At 40.5% G+C, this 26,100-nt stretch overlaps 1 protein-coding gene across 3 annotated transcripts in view; it reads left to right on the top strand.

The window, feature by feature from the left end:
* Window positions 1-26,100, top strand: part of LOC134538863 (uncharacterized) — a 74,768-nt gene that overhangs the window by 35,205 nt on the left and 13,463 nt on the right. For 2 of the 3 annotated variants that reach the window (XM_063380432.1, XM_063380433.1), the window contains exons 11-15: window positions 14,501-14,633; window positions 16,598-16,795; window positions 19,266-19,586; window positions 20,926-20,996; window positions 21,893-22,098. In XM_063380432.1, the coding sequence (XP_063236502.1) occupies window positions 14,501-14,633; window positions 16,598-16,795; window positions 19,266-19,586; window positions 20,926-20,996; window positions 21,893-22,098 (929 nt within the window). The remainder of the gene's footprint in view (window positions 1-14,500; window positions 14,634-16,597; window positions 16,796-19,265; window positions 19,587-20,925; window positions 20,997-21,892; window positions 22,099-26,100) is intronic. The other variant, XM_063380434.1, reaches the window with a different exon arrangement.

The raw sequence follows: 26,100 nt of genomic DNA, 5'->3' as shown, positions 1-26,100 counted from the left end.
CAGTAGCTCTACATAGTAAACTGGAGCCCATACGGTGGGGCCGATTTTGAGGTTAAGGGACACCTCAACATTTTTTTGTGTGTATAAATTCTATACCATCCCAGTATTGTGTGCAAGTGCACTATTTGTGTAACATATTATCTTGTTGATTATTTCATTGCACACCACTATGGCCGACGAGCAAAACAAATACTTTCTGAGGGAAAGATCACGAAGTGTAGGAGAGGAGTATGCTACTGCACAAACTTTAAGCAGTGAATCGCATCATACATCATCTGCAGGGAATTCGCCTGTAGTCACCTGTGAGGAGAGGTTAGGGCGGCCCACATCTCCCCTAATCATGGAGCAGGAAAACCTAAGTGACACTGTCATCCACACAGCTGCACCCCTGGACAGTACTCCTACTCCACCGCCAGTGACACTTGAAACATTGATGCAGGCATTACTGCAGAGCAACACTACCCTTCATGAGAAACTAGAACAAAACAACACCAATCTCACAGCTGAGTTGAGGGCTGGACTGGAACAGAACAGTACTGCCATGGAGCTGAACAACTCTGTGCTCACTGCAAAGTTAGATGAGGCCATTACTAGCATAAGAAATCTCGAGCACAGCATCGAGATTAGGCTCTCACAACAACACGAGGAGATTCAACAGATAGTAGAACAGGTCTCCCAGTACAACAGCAGGGTAGATGGGTTGGAATCCCACGTCACTTCCCTAAGAAACATGATGGCCAACGAGCACCGAGGGCAGGCCAATGCCAGGGAAGAGGTGCGTGAGCACATCCAGCACTTAGAGAGCAGACTCAGCGACATTGAGGTGGCCACAGCTACGCTGAGGGACAGGTTTGAAAATCTGTCTGTCCAACCGAGCCCTACAGCTGAATCAGCTGGTAGTATAGGCCAGGCCCAGGCAAGCGAGTGCCATGGACCTACCGTTCCAACACTGCCCACCACAGGCAAGCGACAGGGCGGCACCGAGTGCTACACTGAGCACCTGCCCCAGGAACAGTCACATGTCACCCCCATCACTCATCGGCCAAGTAGCAGGACGTTTGTAAACACGTCTAGTATGGACCCCGCTACTCTGATCCACCACCCGGCCAAGCATTGGGCAGAGGCCATGCCCACGTTTTCAGGAAGGGTTACCGAGAACCCTATACGGTTCCTGAAGCGCTTCGAGGAGTATGCCGCCACGTTCAATCTCAGCGAGGCTGAGGTGTTGAAGTGCCTCAACAGCGCGTTGAAAGGGCAGGCTTTCTACTGGTGGGAAATGCTGAGTGCAACCACCAGTAGCTACAACCACTTCCAAGCCATGTTCCGCCAGCAGTATTGGAGTCTGCGGATTCAGAGCAATCTGCGTGCCCAGCTCCATACTGAGAGGTATGACCCCAGGAAGGGCACAACGCTGGAGGCCCACCTGTCCACAATGTTTGAGAAAACGAGATATCTCGACTTGCCCATGACGGACGAGGAGTTCGTAGCGGCGATACTAACTCAGCTGCCGCTGCGCTACCAAAAACAGTTGTCCGGCCTGACGTACCGAGACGTCACAGAGTTCAGGGAGAGGCTCCTGAACAACGACAAACTTGAGAAAATGGACAGGACGCCAGCACCCAAGGAGGACCACGACAGGGTACCTCAACAGAACCGCCAGCCACCTCTGAACAACTACTGGCAGAACCGAGACAACAAGCCAAGGGACAACCGTCAGGCAGCTGTCCACACTATGACGTGGCAACCCAAGGGCAGGGAGCAAAGTTCATATGGCCGTTACGCTGCGGGTCAACGCAAGGGCCCTTACAACAAGAAAAAGACATGGTGGTCAAACGCAAGAAACTACCATAGCGATGAAGAAATGTACCAGCGCAAGAGGAAGGACGACCGCAATGACAACCGCCGCCGCTCCTACTCGCCTGAAGTACGGCCTCCCAGGGAGTCCCATGACCGACGCCCAAGATCCTCGTCTGAAGACGAGAGAGAGTACGCGAGGAAGTACCGCAAGACGGAAGAACCTCGATACCAGGGCCGGCACGAAGAAACCCGAATGCCACCCCACCATTATTCCCCCCAGACGACAGAGAATCATGGCGGCAATGCCCATAATAGCCAGTTCTCTGGAAACAAGCAACGCTACCAGAACGCAACGTTTCCGCCACCATTCCAGGCGCAGCATTCAGGACATCAGGCTGCATACTACCAACGAGGGGAAGTGAACCCGGTAGCAGCCGAGTTCAAGGCTGCAGTGTCCAGCGTCGCAGGACCCAGTAATTGGAACCACAACAAACAACAACAACGTGTTCCAGGTGGACGTGCCAACCAGGGCACGTTAAACTAGAACGGGTTTCAGTTGGATCGCCCCGAACAGAAACCCACTATTCAGGTTCAGGGGTACAAAAACTAAAAAACTCCAGTATCTAGTGGCATCAGTATCAACTGAAATATGTAAAACCAACCCTAAACTCCAAGATATCCTGAAGGATATAAAATGTAAACAGCAGGCAGATGAGTACTGCAAAAACACCATCAACCAGCTGCAGAAGCAGTCAGCTGATAATAAAATTCACCAGCATTTCTGTTTGTCAGCAGATAATGTTTTGTTTGCCTAGTCAAGAAAGAGAGGCATTTTCGAAGATCACTGGAAACCAGTGATACCAGCTGATTTGAGGCAACCAATCACCTGGGAACTACATGTAGCCTTAGGACATGTAGGGAGCAAGAAGCTCATCGAAGCATTAAAGAGGCAAGTGTATTGGCCTAACATGTCACGCTATGTAAGTAAGGTCACAAGTGCCTGTGACCTATGTCAGAAGGTGAAACCACCTGGACAACACCTGCATGGAGAGTTGCAGCCCATCATTCCAACAGCACCATTGGAATTATTATCAGTTGATTTATTTGGCCCCCTACCACAGTAAAAGGGAGGTGTTAAGCATGTTTTTGTGATGCAAGATGTTTTCACAAAATTCACAAAATTGTATGCAATTGTGAACCCAACTGCAAAAGCAGTTATGCAAAAATTAAAAACTTTCGTTGAAGAAATTGGTTTACCTAAAGTGATATTGTCAGACCGAGGTACCCAGTTTACCAGTGATTTGTGGCAAACAGGAGTCAGGAAATTAGGTGCAATACCTACAACTATCAGTGTACGACATCCACAAAGTAACCCTGTGGAGAGACTCATGAGGTCAATAGGGAGTCTTTTACGTACGCTATGCCATAACTCGCAGCAATTATGGCGAGATAAGTTGCCATATGTAGAGTGCGTTATTAACCATACTGTACATGGTTCTATTGGAGTTACCCCTGGAGAAGCTATGAGCCTGAATAGATCGGTGGCGATCAACCCGAAATATTTACCCCGATGTGAACAAACCCCTAATGAAGAGGAAAAACTACCTACAGGAGAAGAGGTAGAAGCTCTAGTGAAGAGGAAGTTGACAGCAGAAGCTGACATCAGACGCAAGAGGAAACCAGCATCAAAATTAGCAAAATTTAAAATTGGAGACCAGGTACTGAAGAAAACAACTCCAGTAAGCAAGGCCTGGGAACATGTAACCAAGAAATTGTTTTTGTTATTTGAAGGTCCTTATGTCATCACAGACATAGTGCAAGAGAATTGCTATGCACTAGCAGAGCCAGCAACAGGCCGACCAGTAGGCCGCTATAATATAACGCAGTTAAGGGAATACAAGAGCCCTACTACTATGTAAGCAGTACCGACCTAAGCTGTGAATGCCTCGTGATGGTACAAGGTATAGTACCATATACAGCTGAGAGCAGTCTAAGTGTAAGTTTCAGACCAAGGATCTGAACTGTACAGAGGAGTAAGTGTATGTCACTGTGATTATGTGACCTAGTACGCCATGTGAGGCGTAGTGCAGCCACTGTAATTTGTAATGTTAAGCGGAGGTGTAATTCCCGCTTGTTTCTGTGTAAAGGTGAAGTGAAATGCCACCTATGCAGATATTTACCCTGTGGTTATGCGGAAGTGTAATTCCCGCTATATTGCTGTATTTGAGGTGAAGTGAAATGCCACCCATACAGATGTTATTGTAGCCTGCGAAGCTACCAGTGTACAATGTGTATTGTATTTATGTATCAGTTGGCTTGCACAATTCCTCGTATGAGTATGAACTCAAATGTCATGGAGACATATATTTAACGCTAGACTAGCCTATACCTATGTGAAGCTGTGTGTACTGTGTACTGACAAACGAGAAGAAATTAAGCTTATTTAGTGTCGATGTAACTATGTGGTATGATACCCCATCCTGCTGTGTAAACATAGATAAACACTGGCATGCAAAGCATCTCTAAAAGCACATAACACTTCGCAACTACAAGCAGAATAATATAATGCAGGTTACCTTGATTTATTGATGATGCTGAGTAATCCAATAGGCGTAGTTATGTTGATGATGAAAAATAGGAAATCACTAAATTTTCTAATATTTATAGAAGAACTCACTAAGATTTTTAAAACTTCACTATTTTATCACCATTTCTGGGATGAATTTAGGGAAAAGAATGATCTTTAGGATTGCATTCTACCCAGAATGCAGATCAGAAAAGTATGCACTCATTTCGCATACAAATCCAATCATATTTTAAAGAAAATATTTAGTTTATTAAACTTTGGATGTCAAGGCATCGATATTTTATGAAATGAAAACACAAAATTTTGAAATCGATGATTTTTGAGGATTTATTGGGAGAAGCCCCTATACAAGAAAATTACGTCGTCTCAACACTATTCACTCGCAGCACTGTTATAGTTGTTTGAATAGTATTCTTCGAATGATGTGAAGAATAGCGAAGAATGTGGATCTGAAAAACTCAGGATCTAAGCCCTTTGTCGCGAGAAGTGAAGGTACTCTGGCAAACAAGTGTCCACAAGCAACTTCGCCTAACAGAAATTATAAAATTGAAAAAGCAAGAAAATTTTCTTAAAAAGAAAAAAAGATATTGAACATGTGATACCATATGTTGAAAGCTATCCTGATACAGCATGTTTGTGAAACAGCTGATTGGTAAAAGGAACCTTAGCTACACTGAAGCCAGGAGCCTCAGTAGGTTACAAGACTCATGTTACTGATAGTAACCAAGATGAGGTGAAATGTGAACACTTATTCAACCCAGCGAGACCGCTACGGGATGAAAAACAACAGTAATGAAAGATGAGAAGAGGAAGATAAAGCCTCTACAGCTGTTGAGCTGAGCACAGCAGACTGAAATGGAAAAATCACTAAGTTGGTAATTGTGTAAACCAACGATTTCTCTGTATGTGAGATGATATTTTTTAATTTTTTTTATTTTATTTATTTATAAGCCTCCATTTCTCCAGGCAGCCTGAAGGGGAGTTGTCAATACAAAACACATAGGACACTCACATACAGAACTCAAATTCAGTACAGCGGATATTTTGTCATGGTGCTACCAGCAAATCATATACAGTAGCAATTAATATACAGTTTTGATACATTAAATTATATAACATATATTAAAAAATAAAAACAAAAGTGGGACTTATATACATATGTAGATAGATACAAGACAAGACAGATACAAGTCATAAATAGTCAATGTTTACAGAGCATTTAATATACAAAACAGATACAATAACTATATTTGCAGAGCATTTAATATAATCACTTTGCAAAAAATATGAATCACCCATCTAAAAACTCTTTAACAGAGTAGAACGCTTCTTTAGTTAAATACTCTTTTAATTCCTTTTTAAATTTCTTATCATTTCTAGTATTTATCATCTGTCTTGGAAGTTTGTTAATTAATTTTATGCCACAATAGTACGGGCCTTGTGCAAATATATTGGTTCTATGCCCTACTATCTGTAACTTATTTTGACCCCTGGTATTATATTCATGTATATCACTATTTTGTTTAAAATTTATATGTTGAGTTACAAACAATATGGTATGATATATGTACAAGGAGGGGAGTGTAAGAAAGTTTAGCTCCTTGAAGAGAGGTTTGCAATGGTACTTTTTATTTTTACCTTTTATTATTCTTAGTATTTTTTTTTGAAGGCGAAATAATTTAATTGCTTTACTTGAGTTTCCCCAAAAAATAATACCATACTCAAGGATAGATTGAACGTTTGAGAAATATAGAGCTCGGACAGCTTGAGTCGAACAAATATTTTTAATGGTTTGCATAGCATAACACATAGTGCTTAATTTTTTAGAAATAGTGTTTATGTGCACATTCCAGGATAGATTTTTATCAATTACTAAACCAAGAAATTTTATTTCATTTTTAATTTCCAATTTTCTGTTTCCAATAGGCTTAATTTCGTCTTCCAGAATTAAATGTTTTGACCGTGAAAATTTCATTATAGTGGATTTAGAAATGTTGAGGACAAGTTTATTTTTTTGGAACCATTTATTGAGTTCACTTATCACTGTATTTGTTATGTTTATAAAATCTGTTTTTTCAGTTCCTGATATTATTACACTTGTATCATCAGCAAACATAGTTGTTTCACCTTTAATTAATCTTACTGTTTGTGGAAGGTCATTGATAAATAGTATAAATAATATTGGCCCCAATATCGAGCCTTGAGGTACACCAATGGTTACTGGATTTTTTTGCGAAATGTATTCTATTAATCTTCCATTGTTATTTCTATGAGTAAGTGCTGTAACTTGATAACGGTTATGTAAATATGATTGAAATATTTTAAGTGGTACTCCTCTTACCCCATATGATTCTAATTTTGTAATTAACAACTTATGATCTACACAATCAAAAGCCTTAGAGAGATCAGCAAAAATACCCAAGACATGGTTTTGTTTATCGAAAGAGTCAACTACTTTGTTTATAAAGTGATATATTGCTTGTTCTGTTGATTTCCCTTTTAAAAAGCCAAACTGATTTGGTGATATTATTTTATATTTTTCTAAAAATGCTATTAACTGGTGGGCAATGATTTTTTCAAGAATTTTTGAGAAAGAAGAAAGTACTGCAATAGGCCTATAATTGGTCATACTAGTAGCTTCTCCCTTTTTGTGGATCGGGATTATTTTAGCCCACTTTAGCCTATCAGGAAACACTCCGTTTAGTAAACAATGATTAAAAATATATGTTAGTGGATACTTAATGGCATGACAGCATTTTTTTATTATGGTCATAGGTATTTCATCTAAGCCAGCTGAATTCTTGCTTTTAGAATGTTTACTATTTTAAGTATATCATTTTCAGTAATTGGATTGAAAATTATAGATTCTTGGTTTATGTTTATTGAACCTTTGTCTTTTTGAGGGATGGTAATATCAGCTATTTGTGGGTCAGCTTGCCTTACTAGTTCATGAGGTACTGTTGTAAAAAATTTACTAAACTCATTGACAATTATAATTGGATTTTCAACTAGGCAGTCCTTTATTTTTAGAGATAGATTTACATGGCAGTGACCTTGTTTAGTTTCTTGTTTTATTAAATTCCACATTTGTTTACACTTATTAGGTGCTTTATCTATTATATTATTATTATATAGCTTTTTAGCTGTATTAATTAACTCTTTATATATATTTTCATAATTTTTAATATATATTTTTTGACTTTCACTTATATTTCTCCTTTTTTCTTGGTAGAGTGATCTAAGTCTATTGTATGAAATGTGAAGTCCTCTAGTCATCCATTTGTTGGAAGTGTTGTTTTTATCCTTTACTGTTACTTTTGGGAAGGCTCGTTCAAATATCCGTGAGAATGTGTTGGAAAACACATTCCACGCCATATTAGAGTCATTCTGAGAGTATACCTCGTGCCAGTTCTCCTTCTGTAGCAGGTTATTGAAAAGAGTAATTTTATCATCATTAAATTTTCTTATATTGTAAGTTGTAAACAACTTTTTAATTTTGATATTACTATCTAAAATAGATTTTTCTAGTGCAATGATTTGGGCATCATGATCAGACAGGGCTGTTACATAGTTTAGAGATGTGTAGTGTATGTGATTTATGTTTGTTATGATGTTATCTAGGGTGCTTCTATTTGAGTAAGTTATTCTAGTGGGTTCAGAAATTGAGCATTTTAAGTTAAATTGTAGGAGGAGGTTCTTGAAAGTGTCTGTTTTATTATTACTTTCACTCATATTAATATTAAAGTCTCCACAGATTATTTGATATCTGCTCTGTTTCCTTGTCATAACTAAGATTTTTTCAATACTTGTGAAAAAATTTTTTAAGTTAAGAGGTAATAGGTGATCTATAAACTACAATAATACAAGATTTTAGATGAGGTAGTATTACACAACCTGCCTCGATAACCTTATCCTGGCACCAGTTTTCCAGTTTTAAGACTTTGAAGGCTGTGTTGTTTTTTACATAGATGCAGACTCCATCCCCACTAACTTTATCTCTACAATAGCTTGTTGCAAGTACATATTTATCGAAATGACAACAGGAAATCTCTTCCTGTTTTAACCAATGCTCTGATAAACATAGAATGTCAGGTTGCAGCAAGTATAGAATATTTTCAAGTTCAATTTTTTTATTTCTCAAACTGCGCATGTTTTGGTGCATGATAGTAAATTTTTCAGATAAACTTGGCGTGGAAGCATTTGAGAGTTTAGAGTTTCGTATGGTGTGATTTTGAGGTTGGTTAACTTTAACTTTAAATGCAAGGGGTGTGCATTTATTTTCCTTTAAAAGATTTAATCTAAAAAAGGTGGCTTCATGTTTTTATTTTTATTTCCAAGTAGCCATTTATCAAGAAAAGTAGATTTTTTATTGTTGGGTTGTAGTTGGGGACTATGATTGACTGTTTTATTTTTAACAAGGTTTTTTCCACTTGCTAACCAGTGTTCTAAGAAAGTGGGTTTATCATGCTGATGTTGTTTAACCATTTTAAAAATACTGCAAATTTTGGATGCTACATAAGATTTCCCAGTTCTATTGAGATGTTGTCCATGAGTAGTGTGCATGTCTCGACTAACATCAGTTACATCAATAAAATTTACATTTGTGTAAAGCATGCAAACACCCTTGATTTTACTATTAGTTGTTTTGATTGCTTGGTTAACACAAGAGTTTGGGACCAAATCGTGCCTGTGAGGTAAACTTACGACCACTACTGTTTTCTCCTTTAGCGATTCCAGGCTTTCTTCAAGTAGATGCACCGCTCGGGCTCCTTGACCCCTTGCCACGTCGTTAGAACCTCCTATAATCACCACACTGTTATATGTTTGTAGGCATTTGGGGTCTTCTTTTAAACACCGGAGAACTTCTTGTTGTGGAGCTCCTGGTTTTGCAAATCCTACTGCATTTATGTCTTGATCTTGCGACTTGATTTCACTTGCTAATCCTTTAGCATGGCTGTCTCCCAGCACTAAGAGATTATTCTTTGTCTTAGTTTCTTGTTTTCTTGTTTTAACATTGTTAACACTGTTCCTTGAATCTTGTTCAGGTTTTTGAAGAGGCAAAATTTTAATATTTTTTGTCCTTTGTATTTTAGTTTCTCTAAACATAGTATTTTGGCATATTTGATCAGGTTGAAGAGGTATGAATCTGTTGTTTAGAGGAATAGTTCTATCTGGTGTTTTTTAAAGTCGTTGGCGTGATGTTTGCTTAGAAGCCACAGTGCACCATGTTTCTGAAGTTTTTTGTTGGTTATCATTGTTGTTTTTCAGGTATTGAATATCTTGATACAGAAGATTAATTATTTTTTCTAAACTACTTACTTTTCCTACCAGATCACTGATTTTCTTCTCATATTCTTCAATGATTCCTGTACCTGTTTCAAGTTCGGCAGATAATCTACGATCGGTCGTCTTTGCATTACAGTTCGTGCACAGCCATTCCGGTGGTTTTTCATCACTTTCACTCACATTACTACATTTTTCAAAGTGGAACCATATGTCACACGCGTCACATAATATTCCATTCCGTACGACTCTATTACATTTCCCGCATTTATCATAATATTTCATTTTTCCTACTGTATTCGCCAGAGTTACATCAGAGGTTCTACCAGCCGACGCCATTTTCCAATTTGAAGCTTAATGTACGATAATTATTTGTTAGCAAATGCCAAACGAATAATAACTACATATTATTATTTTTTGTTTTGTTTTTGCTGACGGGGGAACCTTTACCATCCGCCCCAGCTACTAAATATATGCGCCCTTGGAAGTGGTAGGCACATGTCACCATTGTAAACAATGTGTAAAGACATTATGAAATTTGAATTGTATAACTTGTAAACATAATGAAATGTAAATTTTATGCTATGTAAATGTTATAATATATATAATTATATGTAAATGATATGTTTTATGATCAATTGCTAAAATGTACTATGTAAACATAACAATGAACTATTAATTGTTAATATGTACATGATATGATATATATTCTTTGATGAAGTGTTAACAAGTGTTATGAAATGCAAATGTAAATTGCAAGCTAAATATGCTACAGTTAAATGCAAATATTTTTAATAATGAAATGTAAACATGTAGGTTACAAACATTGGGTAATGAATAGCAAGTATGTTAGCTATCAATATATTATTATGAAAAGCAAAACATGTGATGTTTAATATCCAATAATGATATGTATAATGAAATGTTTTGTGAAATGTATGAAATCTCATGAAATGAGAACACAAGCAAGCAAATGCACTGTGATGCATATTAATCAAGTACGAACTAACAATGTGATATGTTAGTAGCAAGCAAAGTCCTAATATTGAATTTATTGGTTATTTATAACCATGCATTGTTATGCAAGAAGTGAGATTTAATAATTAATTGTATTTTTTTTTCCTAACAATGATGTTAATAATGTGAATGTTATATGCTAAGCTAGGAATTTTAATGTTAATTTAAGATATTTTTGTTTTAACACTGACATCATAGGGTTCCGCGGCAAGTACACAAGTTGTATTGCCTGCAGACACTTGTATTTGCAAGAGTACAAGTACGCACATAGTGATTAAGTTATTGATTAAGACCCGGACACCTATACTTAAGTCAGGTGCGAAGGTTACACCAGAGTGAGCTAGACATAGTGCGGTTCGCAACGATTGTGTACCTAACAGTGATGGGAATAGACGAGTGCTTCCTTGTGGGAAGTGGTGACCTCGCCCCACGCAATCAGCACCGCAGACGCCACGACGCCGTCTCGCGCGTAGTCGTGAGGCAGGGCGGCTGGATGCCGCCACATCAGCAGTTGATGACGTCAGCTGCAGTGCCAGATGCCGTGCTGTCTGGTACATCGCCCCACGCCAGATCCCGTCGACGCGTGGTGAACCAGGCCAGGTTGGTTGGTCGTGCAGAGGACAGGCGCCGTCTCGACGCCGCTGTCCGCTGCAGGAAGGAGGAGTCGCAGCAAGGACGCAGTCATCACCGCAGGTGGACGTTGACCCACTGCCGTGACGTGACCTGGAGAACGTCCTATTGTTGATTCACGTGTACATTGCACCCCTTCTAATCCCTTTAGTGAATCATACTCACAGTAAGTAAGTCCTCCCGAGTCCTTCTCAACAGGAGCGGCTCAAGGCAGAAGCAGTCGGAGAGCCGCAGCAGTTCCCGCCTTCGAAGATTTTTGCACTGCAAAATCCGTGAACTTCATCGCGCAGGTCTGTTAGCAGCGACGACCCGACAAAAAGTGTTTAAAAAGGCGCGATTTTCAGTTGCGCGACGGTAAAAAAACGAATCCAGGAGGAGAGGTAGTCTCTCTCAAGTTGTTTTTTTTGTTTGTCGTTTTGTGCGCGCGTTGCTAGGCAACGAGGAGTGTTGTGTATTGTGCGACGGAGAAAGGGAAGTGCCAATCACATTGCACCGTTTTGAACAGGTCAAAGAGCACTGTTCAATGTAATTGACAAGGGCGGCAAAATCTGTACTGCAACATGTTTGTTTTGACAGTTTATTTATTTATTATTATTTACGATTTATTTTATTTTGTTTGCTCTATGTATAATATTATTTATTTTCAGAAACGGCAATATTTTGTTATGTATGTCTATGGAAAAGTGATTCTTTGGAATTTTACCGGACTATTTGAACGATGTATTGTTGATACCCCTCTAAGGACTAATGGACTTGGAAACTGTAAACGGTAAAATTAACGCCGTAATTTTATTATGTAAATTATTATTTTAATATTTATTTATTTAAAATGTAAGTGAAATTTTGTTATCCGCGCAATTGTTGCGTTCGGAGTTTACGTTTTCGGTAAGAAATTAAGTAACAGAATTGGTCCTTTTGGCCAATCACGGGCCACCATTTAAAAGTTGAGTCTTACTGGTTTATTTGAGAAACTAGTAAGAAAGAGAGTTCTTAATGGCCAGCTGAATGAGCGGCAACTTCGTGACGTCGGCGATTTTAAATCCTAAAAATTAGCTATTTAGCATCAGGCATCCCGGATAGAGGATGATAATTATGAACCATTAGGGAGTTCAGAATATTTAAATAGGATTTATCTAAAAAGATAAATAACATAGGAGTGAATAACGTGAGTAATAAAAGTGCCCAGATTTTGTGCCCTAATCTTATGCACGAATCACGCAACTCCCGTTTTTACGTCACATCGCCGCCGAAACTTATTATAAATATTGATTTCATGAATTAATTTGACTTTATAGATGATTTAAATAAAAATTGGACATAAATTTTACGATTTACACGCTAATTAACAGACTCAGTGGTCCTACAGATGAGAGGCTCTGAGCTCTGCCGATGATTTTTGAACCTAACTAGCCGAGGTAAATTGATTTTAAGTTCCCTAAAAACATTAATTAAAAACTGTGTAGTGTCAACGAACCCGAATAAAAGACTTTTGAAAATATTTTAAATGTGAGCAACATAACTCCTGGTAATTGAACTTTTATTGAATTCCTATGATGTCAATGTTAAGTTATGTTTTTGTTTGAATATGAATAGAAATTAAATTTAATATATTAATAATATTGAAATCTTTTAAATCATTTTTACATTGGGAATAAAATAATTCTATATTTAATATTCAAAGTGTTGTGTTATATCATTTGTGATTTCACCTACTCCAGTGTATATTGATGTATGTTTATAACCAGTCAAATAACACCTAACTGTGACCTACATAATATCAACACTACCAGTGGAGAGTCACACATTTAAGAAATAAAATTTATTACACAGTTTTAATTCAGCCCAACGTTTTAGTGTGTGGGGCCTCAAGCAGGAAGTTTCCCCACATAACTAATTGACAACCCAAGTGGGGCCTAAACTCCTACAGTAGCTCTACAACGTGATCCTACAGTTAACCCAGAAATAAACATTCTCGAATACTGGAAAACTCAGTCTGCGTGTTCATCCAGGCTACATAAACTGTCCAAAAAATATTTGTGTTCACCACCTGCGACAGTGTTCTCTGAACGTTTGTTCAGCACTGAAGGAAACATATGTGACCAAAAACGGAATCGTCTTGATCCAGACCGTGTCAAAATCCTTGTTTTTTTTAAATAAAAATTTAAAGGGTTAAATAATTCTGCATAATGTTTAAAATTTTCTCTTAACTTATAAATTATTTTATAATTAACCCTTGAGAACTGGATTCAGATTCGAGGGGTGGATTCGAGGTACTGTTTGGGATTCGGATTCGAGAAAAATGGGATTTGAACCATCACTACTTTATTTAAGTTTTGTTTACAAGTATCAAAAGTGCGCAAGATTTCAACTTAGGTCAATATTAGTGTGGGTGAAGAACTATTGGTGAACTACAGCAAGAGACATAATTTGTTAGGATTATGGCTGAAACATTTTGGGAGGCTTCATATCTTTGATGTGATGAATAGGTTATGGTTATGACCTCACATAGATGGAATGCTGTTCAAAAAGTCATGTTTGTTGAATAAGAAATATTTAACTTAAAAGCAGTTACCAAGTGTTAGTTACGTCTTAAAAATTGTCGGAGGACGCTTGAAAGAATTTTTCACAAAAATATTAAACTCTCGATAATAAAATTCGCGAGAAGCCATGGTTGGCAGTGGATGACTGTACTCATGTTTAAACATAATACACGCATATAATCCGTTAACCCCTTTCCCGTGGTACAGCCCTCAGCACGTAGCATTTTTTTTTGAAGTGAAACTTCTTTATAGCGAGCGTTACAAAAATTCCGATTGCATGATGGGAATAGTTAGGTACTCGGTGTAGAGACGGCGTCAGCGGAGACGCCACTCCAACGCATGCGCTAGTGGTCGAATGGGAAGATGACAAAAAGGATGGGGGTATAGGCACGTAGCATAGCATGCTGCATACTATTTGTAACGACCGGAAGGGGAGACGGCAGGGGGCAAGTAGAAATATCGCATCAGAGATGCTACGTACGATTCTCGTATTCCTTCTTGTGTTTGTCTACTCCTCATCATCATCTTATTCAATAACAAAACACTAATAATTTATCTCGATCTGTACCTAATAAGCAAGAAGGTTCAGTTGTTTCGCACACCCTTGTCGGTGGTTGGAGCGCGGAGCGGGTGTGTTGGGGTCCAGGCCGGGAGGAGAGGGGCCGGTACCCGGACAGCCTGGAGAGACGCTACGAGGAGCCGGCCCCGCGAGATGACCCCCGGGCCGTCGAGCGGCGGCTGGCGGTCGACCCCAGGAGCTACCCCGACGACAGACGAGGGTGAGTCAGTCAGCTACCGTTGAGTCATCATTGTTGGTAAATAAATATATATCTCTAAAATATCGAGAGGCAAGATTGTATATGGTGAATAGCGATAAAACAACGATGAGAGCGGGAGGGAGAGCCATAAACACTTCTGCATGGCCGCACGCACTCAAACACTTACGCACGAATGCACCCCCTACCCCTTTTTTCTCTCTTCGGTTGGTTTACGTTTAGATTCTCCCTCTTGCCGAGCGCCAGCCCAGCGGCAGACAGCCACGTCACTTACTGGTGGCTGGGTAGCCGCTCGACAGGCGGCGGACATAGCTTAACGGCGCAGTTCATGATGTTTTACTCTCACTGCTGAGATATTTTAATCAAACAATTTATATTTAGTTGTGATATATTTATTGAAAACCAACACAGGCTAGTTGTTTAAGCATATAGTTAACCACAACACTGCAATGTTGTTTTTTTACCCAAAGTATGAAAATTTGCACGTGGGTCGCAGTACATATTACCAAACAAAAGATCTGGATAAAATCTGTGACCCATACGTGGGTAAATACGGTACGTCGCTCTGCATCACACACGTACACGGCTCGTTATCGCCGCATCGCCAGTGTCCGCCGTCGTGACGCGGAGGTGGAAGCTTCTGCCGGCTCCAACCTGACTGTTGCTGCGTGCGTCCCTGGGACCACTTGGCGAGACCGGCCGGCATGCCCACGTCGCACTGCTAAACTTCTTACCTTCTTGTGTGGAGCGTGAACTGAATGAACACTTAGTTTGTGATGTTTAACTACTGTTTTAATGGATAATAAATTGTATTGTGTGGTTCACTAAATGTTTGTTGGAAAAAGGACTTTCTTGTGATGTACCTGCCCTCTGTAGCTGTGTTAACTGTATGCAGATCTTGGAATAGTTTTTAAGGTGCAACATTAAATTTTTTCTTTTTTCAATTTAATTACTTCTATTAAATTTCAGTTCAAATATTTTTATTGTTCTGTTAGCATATATTTTACAAACAGTAAAAAATTGACAAATAACATGTTAAAGATAAAATTAAGAAGTTGTAAATCTGCAATCATTCCCCCTGATATGATATGTAGGTATGTTTTTTCAGATTTCGATAGAACTTTACCGTTACGATTAGCAAATACATACTGATTTACTTGTTGGACAGGTTGAAGTTCATAATAACTAATTTAATAATAATAGTATGCAGTATGCTTAATGTTTATTTATTTATATGTATTTTGGTTTTTTTGTGAATGTTAATATTATTGGATTTTCTAAAGCAAGTTTAAGTTGTGTTAACTTTTTTTTTCAACTTCGGTGTAGGCTTTTCTTGCATTTAAAAATTTTTTTTACACTTTGTTTGTATGCTGGCTAGTACTTGTGTGTGGTGGAGAGTGATGGAGAGTGGTGGAGCGTGGTGGAGTGTGGTGCAGTGTGGTGGAGTGTGATGGAGTGTGATGCAGTGTGGTGGAGAGTGATGAAGTGTAATGGAGTGTGATGGAGTGTGGTGGAGAGTGATGGAGTGTGGTGGAGCATCGTAGAGTGTGGTGGAGCATGGTGGAGAGTGGTGGAGCATGGTGGAGAGTGGTGGAGTGTGGTGGAGTGTCACACGGCTTGTGTGTGGTGGAGTGCGGTGGAGTGTCACACGGCTTGTGTGTGATGGAGTGTGGTGGAGTGTCACACGGCTTGTGTGTGATGGAGTGTGGTGGAGTGTCACACGGCTTGTGTGTGATGGAGTGTGGTGGAGTGTCACACGGCTTGTGTGTGGTGGAGTGCGGTGGAGTGTCACACGGCTTGTGTGTGGTGGAGTGCGGTGGAGTGTCACACGGCTTGTGTGTGGTGGAGTGCGGTGGAGTGTCACACGGCTTGTGTGTGACGGAGTGTGGTGGAGTGTGTTGGAGTGTGATGGAGTGTGGTGGAGTGTGGTGTAGTGTGGTCGGAGTGAGCCGGGCACCTGCGCGCAGGGGCCGCCGAGACGACCCGCTCCGGGGCCGGGAGGTGTGGGACGGCCGGGACCGCGAGAGGGAGCTGCTGGAGAGGGAGCCCGACCGCCGCAGGGTGTACGATAGGGAGGAGGCCCGGCCGGCGGCCGCCTTGAAGGGCCGCGACTGGGAGGCCCGCGAGTACCCCGACTCCCGCCGCGAGTGGGACACCCGCGGGAGGTGAGGACCCGCCCTGTGGCTGGATAGAGGTCATTTGGACAGAGTAGCTTGGCTCCTGGGCTGTTGCTGCGTCCTCGGCGAATAATTCAACCGACGTTTCGGTCGACACTGCAGTCGCCATCCTCAGGGAGCAGTTACCTACTTAGGTTCACACGAGTAGTTACCTCAGTAGGTAAACTGCTTCCAGATGACGGCGACCGCAGTGTCGACCAAAACGTCGGTGAATAATTCGCCAAGGACGCGGCTAAGCCGAGCTACTTAAACAATGGCCGTGAGAAAGCCTGCGAACATTACTAGATAGAATTTGTTTGGGCGGAGGAAGACTTGGGAAGAATTAGTTTAGATAGAGGGGGGTTCACGATGCTGGAGAGAAGCATGCCGTGAGATTCGTGAGTGATGATTGTGACGATAATATTCTTCTGGCTCTCCCTTGTAAATTATTAAAAAAAGCATTTGGTTCATGAAGTAACTTTAAAAAAGAAAAGAGTTTACAGAATTTCATCATTTGATGAAGCATTTTTGCACGAGGACAAAGCCAAATGTACGGATTGCTTCAGAATAAATACAACTCAGCTTGACAGCATTTTATTTCTCATCAAGAATGAAATTGAGAAGAATTTAAATTACAGGGAAAACATTTTTTTGCAGAAGAACGATTGGCAGTTTGCTTTGAGGTTATCAAACAATGATACCATGACCATATAATACTTTAACGGTTAATCATCAATAAAAATAAAAGTAAAATTAAGAACAATCAGAATTTACACCAATTATTAAATTTTCTAAAAAACACAACATTAGTTCACAGGTTTCACGCACCAGCACATCACGCACCAGCACATCACGCACCCTAGTGAGGTGCAGATGAGGTGTGAAGGCCTGTGCGAACGGGGGGAGCACGCACGAATGTCGTCACATTCACTAAAAATCTCTGATAAATTTAGTTTTGAGGTTTTTTTTTCCTTCGGCATACCTAAGTCATACCACTGTATTAATGTTGTAGAAAATCGGTAAATTTGTTCCTACATACTGACTAGCCGCTTGTGTATTTGGGCATGTCGGAGGTAGGGATGTGCGAATCCTTTATTTTTAGTTCGGTTCGAATCAGATTCGAATCCCTGGAAATATTTGAGATATGAATCCGATTCTGAATATTAAGCACAGAATAATTAAAAATAACTGATTAATTTAAAAATTATGTTTGTTCTCTTTTTTCTAACTGTAACTACTGGCAATTATTTATTACACTGAGATTGAAATGTTTATAATTATGTAAACTTAATTAATAATAAACTCTTTAAAATATGAAAACCAAAACATATTCAAATCTCTAACTCAATCGTAATAAACTGCACGCCACAGGGAAATCTCAGTTCTATAAACGTTTCAGCAAACGAAACCATTTTTCCTCCAATAAATAGCTAAGACTTTTTTTTTTCTTGCAGGTATGTAATTGTTTATAGTTTGCTATACGACAAAATTCGCAATTATAGTTTAAGGTCTCGAAATCTCGAAATTCTTTTAATGTCCCTGAGTTAATTATTTAATTTACATATCTTTCTTTGATACATCATTTTATAAATACTCACGTAATAGTCGCCCAATTTTATTTTTCACTGCTAGTATTTTTGAGCCGTATTAAATTAATTTATGACTTTTGTGAATATTCGTAATACTGTTTGAATCCATGTACGTACAACGATTCCGGGTTCGGGTAATTGTGGATTCGAACCGTACACGAAAATATTGGGTACTCGCACATCCCTAGTCGGAGGACTGACTGAAGCGGACACGTGTGTGCTATAGCCGCTTGTGTATCTCGGGCGTGTCGGAGGTCTGTCTGAAGCGGACACGTGTGTGCTATAGCCGCTTGTGTATCTTGGGCATGTCGGAGGAGTGTCTGAAGCGGACACGTGTGTGCTATAGCCGCTTGTGTATCTCGGGCATGTTGGAGGACTGTCTGAAGCGGACACGTGTGTGCTATAGCCGCTTGTGTATCTCGGGCGTGTCGGAGGTCTGTCTGAAGCGGACACGTGTGTGCTATAGCCGCTTGTGTATCTTGGGCATGTCGGAGGAGTGTCTGAAGCGGACACGTGTGTGCTATAGCCGCTTGTGTATCTCGGGCGTGTCGGAGGACTGTCTGAAGCGGACACGTGTGTGCTATAGCCGCTTGTGTATCTTGGGCATGTCGGAGGAGTGTCTGAAGCGGACACGTGTGTGCTATAGCCGCTTGTGTATCTTGGGCATGTCGGAGCAGTGTCTGAAGCGGACACGTGTGTGCTATAGCCGCTTGTGTATCTTGGGCATGTCGGAGGACTGTCTGAAGCGGACACGTGTGTGCTATAGCCGCTTGTGTATCTCGGGCATGTTGGAGGACTGTCTGAAGCGGACACGTGGGTGCTATAGCCGCTTGTGTATCTCGGGCGTGTCGGAGGTCTGTCTGAAGCGGACACGTGTGTGCCGTGAGCAGGAGGGGTCCCCCCGCCGACTGGGACGCGGCGCGGCGCGGGGAGTGGACGGACCAGGACGCCCTGCCCCTGCCGCTCGCCCTGCCCGCCCTGGAGGACGAGTGGGGGCTGTACGCGGGGCCCGTCGGGCCGGACCGGCGCGGGCCCTGGCTGGACGAGTGGGGCGACCGGCCGCCCCTCGGCCTGGCGGCGGGGGGCCCGCCCCCGCCGCCCCCGGGGGTGGGCCTGCCGCCCGTTGTGCCGCGCGCCCCTCGCTCCCTGCCCCACCGGGACGAGCCCCTGCTGCTGCTGGGGCGCGACGACGACGCGCTGCTCGACGAGGGGTGAGCTTCCCTCCCCTTTTCACATTTCATTCCAATTTGGAAGGAGTGTCAAATGTTTTTGGGAATAAGAATTTTTATTTTTAAACTGTACCAACTACCTGGGCATGAAAGTTCGAAAGTACGGAAAAGCTACTCGCAGATAGAAGATACATAGGTTTTAAAGACTAGGTGACCAGACGTAGTTGTCTTGCAAGGGAAAAGGGTTGCAAAGAAATCGTAACCAAGGGATGGAATTAACTTTTCCTTTTAACGTGACTGTGCTAATGTGCGATGAGCCACTCAATCGCAGGGAGAGCTATCGGAGTAAGCATACACAGCAGTAGTTGGTACAGGCTCGCCTCTGGCACCGGAAACTCAAAACACTTGCGTGAGGTACAGACCCCAACAGAACACACCTCGTATCGTTCCACTTTCAATTTGGCCCATTGCCAGCACTAGCCTATTCCCACCAGGCAATAGTATCTCCGATGTGGCGATGTGCATATACAGTGATTACCTGAGGATACTGAGACTCTGTATATAATGCGACCCCAAACTTTTGATTGTGAGTCTAGGAAAAAGATTGTTTGGAGAGGAGATTACAGTTGAAGACAACACACATAATTATTTAAAATCAAATATGTAATAAAATTTAAATATTTAAACTTACTTAGGCCAATATAAATTCATGTTTGTCACGACACTAAACATTAGCATTTACATTAACACTTATTTTACATAGACATATTAACAACGTTTGTTATGATGCTGGTAAGAATAATCATTCACTGTCAGTGTCTGCAATGCTGCTGCTACTGCTGACACTGCTTTTATCTTTGCCTTGCCAGCACAGATTGTCTTCAGTTCCATTCATGGCATTTGAAATGCAACACTTCTTAAAGAGCTGAAGAACTGATGTTTTCTCATTTTTCCCAGTCGGTGTCGAAGGATAGTCACCCGCAATCACTAACATGTGTTCTCTGTATAACGGGTTTCTGTATTGTTTAGTCGGATAGGAATATTGCTGTAGCTGTTACGAGAAAAAACGGTCAGTAACGTATGTTCTCTGTATAACGGGTTTCTGTATTGTTTAGTCGGATAGAAATATTGCTGTAGCTGTTACGAGAAAAAACGGTCAGTAACATATGTTCTCTGTCGTGCGAGAGAATGTTGAGCCGAGAAGGCATGTCAGAGCGACGTGACACAAGTGCAGTACTGATGTCCTGGTGTGTGTGTGTGTGTGTGTGTGTGTGTGTGTGTGTGGGCGCGCGCGCTAGAGACTGCAATTCCAGTGAAAACGGTTCGTTGTCAACCGTGTTTTGGCTCGCACAGTGATGTGTTTGCGTACTGCTTGTTGCAGGCTGAAGCTGCATGAAGATCTCAAAGAAAAAGAGCTTTTGGAAGTGAAGGATGATAAGCCGGTAGATGAAGGTAATATTTGAAATCCAACTATAGTAGTAAAGAAGCACAATTTTTACCACTAAAAAGATTGAGGTGCCATAGTGGTTGGTCACCGGAATCTCGTGCTGAATATAGCTGGTCCAGACATCATGATTACGTTTTTTTTTTAGAACGGTTTGAATATCAGTTTTTATTTTAGTTCAGATTGTATATGAATACGAATATAAGATTATTCGCGAATACAAACATTGAATTCAAATAATTATAATCAAATGAAAACATTTTTTTTTTCATTTCTTGTAATTATTTCCAGGAAAAAAACAAAAAAAGACAACATATAATACTAAAGTGAAAGCGTGGTTGAGCTAAGTCTAGTCTGCTGCAGTAATTATAGGGATAATATTTGTTGGAATATTAAAATTATTAAAAAGTAATTTTTTTTTAAAAAGTCGCCTTATTCTCCACAACCTGCTGCTCTTCTTACTGTGTTTCAGATCAATTTTTTTCTTGAAATCCTGTTTTTTTTAAAAAAAAAAAAAAATGCACTGTCATGTTAAAATCATGTTAGAAAAATATTCAGTATTCGTGAATACTGTAGTGTGATAGTCGATTCGAATGAGAAAGACAGTGTTCACAGAAGCCTAGTGTTAGGGCATTGTTATTTTCGGGCTGCTTGTGTGGTTTGCGACCCCGGGCCGCACCGTCTGTGGTTTGCGACCCGGGCCGCTCCGTCTGTGGTTTGCAACCTGGGCCGCTCCGTCTGTGGTTTGCGACTCCGGCCGCTCCGTCTGTGGTTTGCAAGCCCGGCCGCTCCGTCTGTGGTTTGCAACCCGGGCCGCTCCGTCTGTGGTTTGCGACTCCGGCCGCTCCGTCTGAGAGCCTCGTCGTGGTCGGAGTTGAGACGGACACACACTCGACGTGCGCAGGGGGTCGCCTCGAGGACGCGCCGTCCAAGAAGCCGGTCGATCCGGCGGACTCTCCCTCGGGGTTGAAGCGGTCCCGGGACGGGTCGGAAAAGGACGCGGACGGCCCGGAGGCCAAGAAGCAGTGCGTGGACGACAGCGTGCCGCTGGAGGAGCTCAGCGACATCAGCGACGACGACGCGGATGAGATCCTGAACCGAGAGGACAGCGTGAGTACAGCTCCAGCTGAACTATGCTTAACTCTGTGTTACGCGGCCCACAGCTGATAAACACTGTACACAAAACATTAATAGTTAAACTACACGAGGGGGGCGGGCCATTCCTCGAATTCTCAAAATCCTCGGACGTCATCAAACCTTTAGTACCGTATTCACCCGAATCTAAGACGACCTCGAATATAAGACGACCCCCAAACTACAGCCTCGTGTTTTCAGGTATGTTTTCCTAAAAAAATCAGTGTGTCTGAATCTAAGGCGACCCCTTTTGTTTCGAAGTATAAATTATGGTAAAAAAAGTTTTCTTATATTCGGGTATATACTGTATTTGAAAGATTTGATGTTCAAAGAAAAAGACCTGTTGGAGGAAATGCAGTACCTGAATAAAGGCCAAGGTTTTTATTCATAAAAAAAATATTCACGAGAACATAAGTGAGTTGGGAATGTGAACAAAAAAGAAAAACAGCAAGATTATGTAAATATATTCACCATCCGTAAAACAGCATAAATTAAATTTCTTACATTGAGTTACCTTCCGTCGCGATCACCTTTATTTAATATTTTGAAGGAAAATCAGTTCCTGCATGTGCATATTATTTTTGTTTATGAATGAACTGTAAAAAAAAATGTAAAGCAAAATATTTGGTTGCAGGATAACCAGCCTACGTAGAAAAAAAAATATGGCTACTGAAAAAGGGTTATTTCTATTACTTCTAAGTGAAGCACAATTTTTCTTCAGTGTTTCTTCTTTTGGTGTACCTTTTTACGCTTCAAAATATTTTACTTCTTGCATGAAACTTTAACATCAATTATATGGTAGACACATTGTGCTAAATAAAATTGATGTTGTAGTTTTTGTAAGATTTACGATTACCTACCTGTTATATGTGATTGTGTCTAAAACAGCATGTCTGCATCTGAGATTTAAAAACAAGGAAGAAACCTTTCTGATAGTAATTAAAACCTCAAAGTTGTACCCAATGCCCAACTGTTCTGTGATAACAGTGTGTGCTGGTGAAGGATTAGAAAAACGAGCAGATGTATACCAATGATTTGGTGAAAGTGATTAACATGTAGAGGAAGAAGAAAAATTTATTCGTTATTTTTTGGTGGAGAGACATCCAAATGTAGGGGTCCACCTGCGATTGAAGTCTGCCTTTATCCAGGTATATTCCGCAAATTAAAAAAATCATACACTTAAAAACTTTGAAGTCCTGTTATAGTTTCCCAATAGATTTTGTATTTTTTGTATTTATATTTTGTATGTATTGTGTCAGGAAACTTAGTTCGTGAAAATAATATTTAAAGGTTTGGATGTTATAACACTTTATAGTTAATTTTTTTCTTTTGTGCTATTTTTTACCCATTCTCCTTTAGACCTAGATTCTTGTTCAGTACAAGATACAAGGTACTCTTGGTGATTTTAATTTAGGATTTGCATTAAAACATACTTACTTTTGGTATATTTTTCCCATTGTGCATAGTGAATCTCAACATTAAAATAAAATAAAAGTTAACCTAGTTGATATTATACAAATATGGTACAAATACCAGTATTAATACAAATACAGTGAAAGTCCGTTGTAGCGAATACGGTCTATAACGTAAAGTCCGCTTTAACGATAATTGCCATCGGCACCGTCAGTTTTGCATAAGCTGCGTAGGATAAAAGATTCGGAAATAACGAATGCAGCGTGGGCTCATTTTCACTATAGCGATATATTACACACCTGTAATTTTGCTCTAAATCAATGAGAAAACATCTACAATTTCCTTAATAAATGAAAAACAGCTTCGCACAATTCCATGCGTCCGGCAAATGAAACAACGCGCATGACGTGGCCGTCTTGGCAACACCGCACAAGGTGGGGCCCCACAGCGAGCATAGCTTGCCTCGCGGCGACGAAAGCAAGATAGGGCCCCGCTGCGAGCATTACTTATTTAGAATCACGTCGACTGTAGCCCGTAAATGAGCATAACTCGTCTCACACTTGCATCGTAAGCGTGCGGAGAGTTGACGAACACGGAACTTGTCGAGCTCGTCTTTTCTAATCAAAACGAAGCGGCGTCTGAAGATGATGACAATAATGACGACGAACCAAGTGACGTATCTTTTCCGTCGAAAACGTCAATGATGGCGGCACTTGACACAATCAGTCGTTTTTATCAGCATACAAATGCTACGACGAAAGATTTGATGAACTTCCAAGTGGTCCAGTCGTTTATTTTGTCCGAAAGTCTAGTGAAATCAAGGCAAACGAAAATTAATTCGTTTTTTAAAAAGTGATTTTTAATTTATTTATTTTCCAAGGGTCTGTACGAGTGATTATTTTTGTGTTACTGACCAATTGTCGGAAAAATTATTTTATATAATTTGTATGGTTGTCCAAGGTAATTAGAGATTTATAAAATTTTTTCGGTATTCAAAACTCCGCAAATATGCACCCGATATCATCAGCTTAGCGCACATGTCTCCAGCAAACCAGCTGTGGTCAAAGCGACAGGAAGCGGCCGGCATGACTATGTACAAGAAACGTAAATAATGATTTTGGATATCAGATGAAATGAAAAGAAATTATGAAAATAAACAAGTGAAATGTAAAATGTTACCCACTATAAGACAGGAAACACTGTACTGAAATGAAAAGCAACTGTAACGATAAACTCTGTGAACTAAAAGCACTGGGAGTGCAGTAACAGCAAGGTCAACAACCGGAGTTCACTCGAAAAAATCGGAACGGGAATGGCTCAGTTGTGTCGAATCACAGTGTGAGCAGGGCTGCTGGATTCCACGTTGAAGACCTTTACTGCACAACACATTTTAAACTGCCGCATTTACTCGAAAATACTGCAACTCCGAATGTAATGCGACCCCTAACTTTTTTTTGTTGTAATTTTGTAAAAAATACTTTTATGTGGTGAAAAAAATCACAATTTGAAAACACAGAAATTAAAAAATTATTTAGATTTGTAAATTTGTACTATATTTATTAACAGCTTCTCTGGTGCCACTTTCTGTCCGAAGAGAGATTTGCATGCCCTTGGAAAGTGGCAATTAGAAGGGAAAAAAGCAGCGATTATAAGGAAAAGAGTTGCATGGCTGTAGTTCATAAGCCATTCGCCAGAGAGCTAAGAATGCTGTGATGAACGGTGGTGGTCAGCAGCCACATTCCAGAGTGTCGTCTCGTCTCATCTGTTGCCCCTGACACCCCCTTCCTGCTGCAAGGTTCAGAGAGCCACAAACAAGAGCAGACTAAAGTGGCACAAGTGACGCAGTTCACAGGCAGGTTACGTAGTTTTTCGTGTAAGCCGAGGTTCAGGGATGCAGTAACTGCCGGCGGTCCAAAAGTGGCTTAAGTGACGCAGTTATGAAGCAGAGCATGTGGTTTTTCAACTAAGCTGTTTCCATCACATCTTCCAGCCCCAAGATACAAGTTTTGCGATTATAATGTGACAACTTATTTTTTAGGTTTAGCAGTTTTGGTAAAAAAACCATCGCATTGTATTCAGGTAAATACGGTACTTTGTTTCAAGTGGTTAAAACAGCATTCTCCATAACTGTCACCTCGTGTAGGAACTGGGTAGGCTAGGTGATGGTTTACTGTTGGTGCTCTCATATAAATGTATAGTTTATGTTGTAAAAACATAATTTTAAATTTTGCAGAAACTGTTTAGTTTTTAAATTAATAACAACATCCCAACATCTACGTTTTATCTGCCTTAGGCAAAGTCACCATGAATATAAATCTAAAAAAAATATATTATTTTATGCTTTAACTTATTTTAAAAATATATTAGTCTTTAGTTTTAGTTCTTGATTTGAAAACATTGACTTGTATTCACGTGAAACATGTGTTTATTTATTAGTAAGTATTCAGGCAGTTTTTTAATGAGATAACACATGTTTAGAACACCAGAGGTAAATTACCAGGCACATGATTACCAGAGACAAGATTTTATGGCTTTATTTTTTAGTCCCATTTCATTTTCAAAACA

Source organism: Bacillus rossius, chromosome 14 (genome assembly GCF_032445375.1).
Source record: "Bacillus rossius redtenbacheri isolate Brsri chromosome 14, Brsri_v3, whole genome shotgun sequence".
In the NCBI taxonomy this organism is placed as follows: Eukaryota; Metazoa; Arthropoda; class Insecta; order Phasmatodea; family Bacillidae; genus Bacillus; species Bacillus rossius.
The sequence above is the reverse complement of the archived record's forward strand: the minus strand, read 5'-3'. Positions and strand labels throughout refer to the sequence as shown.